This window comes from Vitis vinifera, chromosome 5, assembly GCF_030704535.1.
Source record: "Vitis vinifera cultivar Pinot Noir 40024 chromosome 5, ASM3070453v1".
NCBI lineage: Eukaryota > Viridiplantae > Streptophyta > Magnoliopsida > Vitales > Vitaceae > Vitis > Vitis vinifera.
The window spans coordinates 8328287-8337217 of NC_081809.1; the positions used below are offsets into that span (position 1 = coordinate 8328287).

An 8931-nucleotide genomic window follows, 5' to 3' on the forward strand; every position below is an offset into this window, starting at 1 on the left:
AAAAATAAATGCCAAAGGGTTTTATACAATAAAAATTTGAAAAAAAAAATTCTTATAATGAAAATGTTAGCTTAACAGTTTAACCTCAATTTTTTTAATTGAAGGTCCCAACTCAAGCCCTCTAGCATGCAATTTGGAATAATCTTAGGGTTTTGGAATAATCTTGACTTGCAAGATCAATAGGCTTAATGACAAATGCGTTGGATGGGCTCCTCACATGGAATGATCCTTAGGGTTTTGGGCTTGGCTAGTTCGAAAGAAGCCAATCAATTTGAATAGTTTGACAACCAATCGTTAGTCCAAACGATTCAATACTTCTAATTGGTTGGACTGGCTAGTCCAATTCAATTTTTAAAACACTGCATTTTTATGATCTTGTCTCGAAACATTTTGGGTTGTTTGGTTAAAAGAGTAATTGAAAACCCAAATTTTGAAATTTAATTTTTCATTTTTTTGTCTCATTTTAATAAAAATGTTCTTATATATATATATATATATATAATAATAATAATAAATGAAATTTATGTTCAAAGTGGGTTACTTTTCAAGTAAAGATATGAGAAGGGATAAATTCACACATTGGGGATTATTTCATCCATGTGAACTAATTAATTCAAACATTTATTTTATCTATCTTAAAATTGTGATTTTAGTATAAATTTAAAAATCTTAATTTTGAAATTTTGAATATATATTTAAAAATTATATTTACAAACTATGATTTTTAATTTACATAGAAATCCTATTTTAAAAATACCATCTCAAACTAATTTTAAAGAACAAAAATAAAAATAAAAAGATTATTTTGAACAATAATTTTAAAATATATTTGAAATTTACATTATCCTTTTTTACCTTTTGCTTATTTATTTTTGTTCACATATTATTATTAAATTTTAAGAGAAATAAAAAACAAATTTGTACAAAACCCAAAGCTATCTTTTTAAATTTGAAGTGACAAGAAATGGTAAAGTGATGGGAAAGATATGTTTTAAGCTGGTAATGTGGAAAATATGAGAAATTGGAAATCGCCTTTTAGGTTTTCAAGATAACTATGTTGATCCCAAAAATAATTTGGGATATGTGCACTCTCAACTTAGTTGTTATTTTATACTCAATATGCCTTTCTCTTTCCTCTAATTCAACTTCCATGTCTAAAAAAATCAAAAAAAGAAAACCTGAAAAACACCCTCACTTTTCTCTCCCTACTCGACACTAGTACTGAACACAAGAATCCATCCTCCATTTGCTTCATCTCCCTCTCCAAACCCAAAAATCTAGAGACCTTAACACCTTCCATGTCTTGATCTCAATCTGAAAAATTCAAATCCTTGCAAGTTTGAACAAAATGTGAGAAACTCTAACAATGATTGTTTCCACTAGAGTAATGCATCTCGCATTTTTCAACTTAAGAAGTAGCTTATTGCATTGCAGCAAGGAGCCCTCGATATTAATGCTTATTATACATGATTCAAGATCCTTTGGGAAAAGCTTAATAATTTTCACCCCCTACTTGTTTGCTATTGTGGTGGAATGCAAGCTTGGTCAAACTATCAACAATAAGAATATGTGATCTATTTTAATGGGGTTAAATGATTCTTATGCCTAGACTCGGGGTCAAATTTTGATGATGGAGCCTTTTTTGCTCATTTTTCAAAGGTTTTTGCACTTGTGATTCAAAAGAAATGACAACGAAATATCAATTATGGGTCCTCATCTTTTGGGGATCCTCTAGCTCTGGGTGATTCCAATTTGACTTCAGCAAATGTTTATACTAGTAGTGTTTCTTCTAAAGGGAAGCAAGAGTGTTCTTAATGTGTCCATAGTGGTCTTCAAGGACATAGAATCGACAAGTGCTACAAGCTTCATAGCTGTCCCCCTAGATACAAACCTCAATTGAAGGATTCAATGGGTCAAGCTTAAGCCCATCAATCTACTTTAATTATATCCGGGGATACGAGCCCTGCTTCATTAGATGTGACATTGGGAGCTCTTTCCTCCAGCCAGTGTCAACCACTTATTGCTTTGTTGAGTTCATAGTTGCATTAAAGCATGAATACCATTCTGAAATCGCAAGAGCAAAAAGCCTCTTCAGTTTCAAATTTTTTTGGTAAATATTCTTTCTCATCTTCCTATTCTCATGATTTGATTCCTCCCAATTCTTAGGTATTGAATACTGGTGCTACACATCACATGTGCACTTCTTTGCACCTGTTTAAAACATTTCTCCCTTCATAACATTCTAATGTCACTTTGTCGAACGGTCACTCTATTCATATCACTTGAATTGGGTATGTTGAATTGTTTAGTGATCTTGTTGTTGATAATGTTTTATATGTGCCTCAATTTCAATTTAATCTTCTTTCCATTAGTGCTCTTACCCAATTTCACCATTGTTTAGTGCACTTTCTCTTTGAATCTTGTCTTATTCAGGACCATACGTAGGGGAAGATAATTGGGATGGGTAGCTGCTTTGGAAACCTCTATATCTTTTATCCTATCAACCTTTTCCCTATGTTTTCTCGCATCTTAGCTATTTGTAATAATGCCACAAAGTCTAATTGTTAGCTTTGGCATAGCCATTTAGGACATCTCTTGTTTGTTAGGCTTAACATTTTGAGAAATGTATTGAAACTCAAGGATTTAGTTATCCATCCTTCTCATTGTAAAGTTTGTCATTTGGCAAAACAAAAATGATTACCATTTCTTGTTTTTAATATAGTTGCACATTCTCCTTTTGAGTTGATTCATCTTGATAATTGGGAACCTTTTCATTATCTTACACATGAAGGATACCATTATTTTCTTACTATTGTGGATGATTTTTTGAGTTTTATTTGGGTTTATATGTTGCGTGCCAAATTTGATGTCATTAGCATCTTTCCTTATTTTTACAAGTTGATTCAAACTCAATTTGGTGTGGATATCAAATTTGTTTGTAGTGACAATGCACCTAAGTTATCTTTTTTTTTTTTTTTTTCCGAGGTAAGGGAGTAATGTCTTTCCATTTGTGTGTTGATACACCTCAATAGAATTATGTAGTTGAACGAAAACATCAACATCTTCTTGGTGTTGCATGTGCACTCTTGTTTCAGTTTAGCATTCCATTAGACTATTGGAGTGGTTGTATTCTCATTGCCACATATCTCATTAATTGGATTCCATCTCCAGTTTTGTTTAATAAAACACCTTTTGATATTCTTTATAATAAGATTCCCTCCTATTCTCATTTACATGCTTTTGATTGTTTGTGTTATGGTTCAACTTTTGATCACCATCGCACTAAGTTCTCTCTTAGAGCTATTCTTTCTATTTTTCTTGGTTACCCGTCTGGTTATAAGGGATAAAAAAACTCTTGAACTTGTCAACCAATGTCATTTACATTAGTTGGGATGTTATCTTTCATGGATCAATATTTCATTTCCAGTCCACCAATTCCACTCTTACTTCTAGGAATTTTTTGTTTGAGCTTGTGCTTCCATCTTCATTTCCTCATACTTTTCATCAACTCTTTTCACCATCTCATAACCTTATATCCCCTTATCTCGAAACTCCCACATTTTCTCCATCTCACTCTCGCCTTGTTCGTGTGACCCGACCTCCCTCATATCTCAAGGATTTCTACTACTATTCCACTACTTCTCACTCTTCTTCTCCTACTTATCCATTCTTTGATGTTCTTAGATATGCTAAACTCTTTTCATCTCATCATGCCATCATCAATGTCATTTCTTTTCATGTTGAGCCTACTTTCTCTTCACAAGCTGTTGTTATTCCCAAGTGGTGCCAAGCAATGCAAGTTGAACTTTCGGCTCTTGAACAAAATAAAACTTGGTCTTTCACTACTTTCCCACCTAGTAAACATCCCTTGGGCTGCAAGTGGGTATATAATCTCAAATCTGGAGCTAATGACTCTCTTGAGCAACACAAAGCTCTGTTTTTTGCTAAAGGTTATACTCAGCAAGAGGATGTTGATTATCTTGATACTTTCTCTCCCATGGCGAAGCTAGTCATAGTTAAGATTCTTTTATTCTTGGCTACCATCAATGGTTGGTTTCTTTTTCAATTAGATGCAAACAACGTTTTTCTTCACGATGACCTGGCTAAGGAGGTTTATATGTGTTTACCTCTTGGATATCACCATGAGAAGTAACAACTCACGTCTAACATTGTTTGTCGATTACATAAATCAATCTATGGGCTTAAGCAAGCCTCTAGACAGTGGTTTGCCAAATTTTCAAGTGTGATATTGGAAAAAAGGTTCACACAATTTGCTACGGATCATTCCTTATTCATAAAACATGAAGGTAATTTCTTTCTTGCGTTACTAGTATATGTTGATGACATTGTCATCACTAGTAATAATGCAAAACTGGTTGAAGATCTCAAAACATTCCTTGATGGTAGATTCAAACTCAAAGATCTTAGATAACTCAAGTAATTTCTTGGCCTTATGGTTGCTAGGTCGAGTAAAGGGATTTCAATTAGCCAAAGGCATTATGCTCTTCAAATATTGTTTGACATAGGGTTCTTGGCTTGTAAACCTGCAAGCACACCTATGGAAGCTAATGTTAAGCTTTGATAAGATGATGGGGAATTGCTTGAAGACCCAGGATTGTATAAACAACTGATCGGTAAGTTTCTTTACCTTACAATCACTTGGCCGAATCTCTCATACTCATCAATCATCTCAGCTAGTTCCTTGTCAATCCAAGATCTAGTCATCTTCAAGCTGCTTATCGAGTTTTGTAATATATTATAGGATCAATGGGATAGGGTCTCCACTATTTTTCCTCTTCAACAACTCAACTCAAGGCCTTTGCCAATGTGGATTGGGCAGCTTGTAAGGATTCAAGACGATCTATTAGTAGATTTTGCATCTTTCTTGAGAACTCTCTAGTTTCATGGAAATCCAAGAAGCAAAATATAGTATCACGATCATCAGTTGAGGTCAAATATAGAGCAATGACAAATGTGACTTGTGAACTTGTGTGGTTATTATCTCTTCTTTGAGACTTTGGCATTGAACACAAGCAACCAACAATTTTATATTGTGATAATGAAGTAGCCCTTCACATTGCAACCAATCCGATGTTTCATGAGTGGACCAAGCACATTGAGATAGATTGCCATTTTTTTAGAGAAAAGATACAAGCAGGTTGTCTCAAAAGACTCCATGTCTCTTCTCAAAACGAGATTGCAAATTTTCTCACCAAGCCACTTTTTTCAAACCAGTTCAAGTTTTTTTCTTCACAAGATTGGAATTCACAATATTCATTCTCCATTTTGAGGGGGAGTATTAAGGTAGCATGTTATTTTTTTTGTAATAACTCAATCCTTATACCCTTTGTGAATTATATATATATATATATATATATATGTTGAACTATATATATAGTTGGTTAGGAGAAAGTTTCAAAACTCATGTAGCTCCTTTTGTACAATGTGTATTTCTTCAATTCAATCAATGAGAAGTCTGGGTGAAACCAGTAATAGATATGCAAATAAATAAATAAATAATTAACAATTAAAAATAAGTTAATTATTTTAATTTAATATTTAAAATTATTTTTAACTTTAAGTTGATATTAAGTTATTTTGTAAAAACATATTTAATCTATTTAATAATTTAAATTAAATTATATTAAATCATTAAATTGATTCACTAAGCATTCTCTTAGAATGTATTTTTTATTTTTAAAATAAAAAGTTTTTGGATAAAAATACAACATCTCGTACAAGTATTATAAATTCACTTTATATCTTCAAAAATCACTTTAAAAATTTTAAAATTTGAGATGATACAATTCTTTTGTTACATATTTTTAAAAATTATTAATTTTTAATATAAGATTAGTTATCATGTTTTATATAAAATTTATTATTATCATTTTATTTTAAAAATAGAAATAAAAAAATGTATTCAAATGAATACTTATTAATAAAATTAAGCAAGTAGATTCAACTATCCAAGATCCTAAATTTTTTCAAAATTAACATTACAAGTTGTTGAATTTTTAGAATAATAAAAAAAATATTAAGTGGTGGTTTGGATATATGCACTTTTGTTTTTTATTTTTAAAAGAAAAAAATAATAATAAATTTTATATAAAAATATAATAATTATTATATATAAAAATAGAGTTCTATTATATTTAAAAAAAATTAAATTTTTTAAAATTTGAGATAATAAGTCATTTTTAAAAGTATTGAAAAGTAAGTTCGAAAGAATGTTTACACTTTATAAATGGTTTATTATTATCTTATTTTTATTTTTAAAATATAAAATAAAAATTGTATTTAAACAAAACCTAAAAATATATATTATATTTATTTTTTATGTGGAAAATTAGAACAAGAAGGGAAGCATATTACATGCGTAAGCCATTGCGTAAGGGCTGCTCACCAACACCATTCATAACATGGACTTTTAACCCTGATTTTTCCCCTCTGTCAATCAAATCATGCTCTACTGTTCTATTTACTTAACGGAAAATTCTACCGTACCAAAATATTTCCAAGCCGTTGGATTTCCAAGATTAGGTCTTGGGCATCCATTTTAAATTTGAAAAAAAGAATAACAAGATAACCTGTCAAAGGAGTAACCGGTTCTCCCATTCTCTTTTTCCTCCATCCTTTCTCCCTCGTGACATTTTGTCGTAGTAGCTGTGGAAGATATCAAAAACCTACGACCATGGGAATTTGGCGGCAAAGATGAGATAATTAGTTTTAAATGGATAATGGATAATTGTATTTAAACAAACAATTTTTGGTTTATATGAAAAAAAAATAGAATCGGATAAAAATAAAAATGAAAGCGGTATAAAATTTGTAAAGCACATTTATTATTACGACATTGTTTTATTTTTAACAAATTATTAAAAATTTAATTTCACTAAATTTATAAGCTCCCTTATGAATATTGATTTTTGCTTATATAAAAATGAATATGATAATGTTTTAATATAAGATGAATATTTGTATTATATTCGATATTTTGATCATAGGTTAAACAAAGGTACTACTAATTGGATCATGACCAATTATAAAAAATTTGATTAATTATATGAAATTAAAACTACATTACAATCAAATTTCGATATATTTTATATAACAATAATTATAATATATTCAGAATATAATTATAAAAAACATATCACTTAATTTTGTTGTTTTTAGCATGACTCATCAAACAAATATTATTACGATCTTATTTTCAGAATGTGAGATTGAATCATAAAAGAATGATATTGCTACTAATGCTTTATAATAAAAATCATAAAATTGTTACATTTTGATCATTTTTATGATTTATATTTTTACTTCAAATAACAATAAAACAATTTTATTGAGTCAAGAATGATGGAATATTCAAAGAAAAAAATTAAATTGAAAATGATATAATTTATACCCTCCTCACATTTTTCTTCAAAATTTATATTTAAATAAAAATTATCAAATATCACTTTTGACACTTGAAATCTTTCAATCTTTTTCATAAAATGCAAAATTTTTTATTTTCTTTCTCAAAAAGTTTTGAATTTGATTTTCGAATTTGATTTATCAAAACAAATCCTATGTATTTTTTAATATTGTAATTGAAATTATTTAATTTTTATATTAAATTAGTATTTTTTTTGTTTATATATTTAAATAATGAAAGTATAAGGGTAATGGATAAGATTTTCTCTTTTTTGATGAATGTTAATAAATTATATTTAATATTTAATAATAAATTATAATAAAGTTGTAATGCTTACGTATGTATGACAGTACGAGAATGTGATTATTTCACACTGACATCTTTACCTGACACGCACTCTACACGAGTCATTTTTAAGTAACCCAAAATAAATAGTGCAAGGGAAAGATGAAAAAGAAATGGGTGGACCATTGGTTCACCCAGCGGTCGGTCCAATCCAAAGAGTCAAAAATGGCGTCTGGTAGTAAATATATTTCATTGTTGGCAGTGAGAGCAGCCAGAATCATCTTATGGCGCAGCAGGAAGTAAAGCTTTTGGGGTTCTGGGCTAGCCCGTTTGCCTACCGGGTGATATGGGCATTGAAGCTGAAGGGGGTCGATTACGAGTACATTGAAGAAGATGTCTTCAACAAGAGCCCTCTTCTCCTGCAACTCAACCCCCTTCATAAGAGGGTCCCAGTGCTCATTCATGGCCACAGAGTCATCTGCGAGTCATATGTTATCGTCCAGTATATCGATGAGACCTGGCCTCAGTACCCATTACTCCCACAACACCCTTATGAACGAGCCATGGCGAGGTTCTGGGCTGAGTTTGCTGAAAGCAAGGTAACTTCTACTGCAACTCCCCTAATTTATATTGTTTTCCATCTTTCTAATAGTTTTCAGGAGGTTGATTTTCAATAGAAATTTCGAGTATGTACTGAATGATTTTGGTTGGTCAATGGGATAGCTGTTTGAGAGTGCATGGATGGCCTTATGCTCTCGAGGAGAGGAGCGAGAACGGGCAGCGAAGTTGGCGATGGAGGCTGTTGAAAAGATAGAGGAATTGGTGAAAGGAAAGAAGCTGTTTGGGGGAGAGAGCATCGGGTATCTGGACATTTGTTTGGGATGGATCTCTTACTGGCTGCCTATTTGGGAGGAAGTTGGGTGCATGCAGATCATAGACCCCATTAAGTTTCCTGCTACCAGTTCATGGATCGACACAGTTCTTCATCACCCAGTGATCAGGGACAACTTACCTGCCCGCGAAGCCATGATCGTGTATTTCCAGAAACGCAGCAAAGACATATATGAATCACGCACTGGTTTAAGGGTTTAATCCGTCTGCATCTTCCCAACCTGAATAATGTGGTTTTGTTTGATAAATCGGATAAAATTTTATGTATCAGACAGACTCATGTTCCGTTCATACAAATAATATCTCAGTGGGGCCTGAATTTTCAATTTCAA

General features: G+C 31.4%; 1 protein-coding gene across 1 annotated transcript; it reads left to right on the top strand.

The window, feature by feature from the left end:
• The first annotated feature begins 7954 nt into the window (after window positions 1-7954).
• Window positions 7955-8931, top strand: LOC100251134 (glutathione transferase GST 23). The gene is made up of 2 exons (XM_002285178.5): window positions 7955-8307; window positions 8432-8931. The coding sequence occupies exons 1-2, from the start codon at window positions 7993-7995 to the stop codon at window positions 8798-8800; spliced, it is 684 nt and encodes a 227-aa protein (XP_002285214.1). The 5' UTR covers window positions 7955-7992; the 3' UTR covers window positions 8801-8931.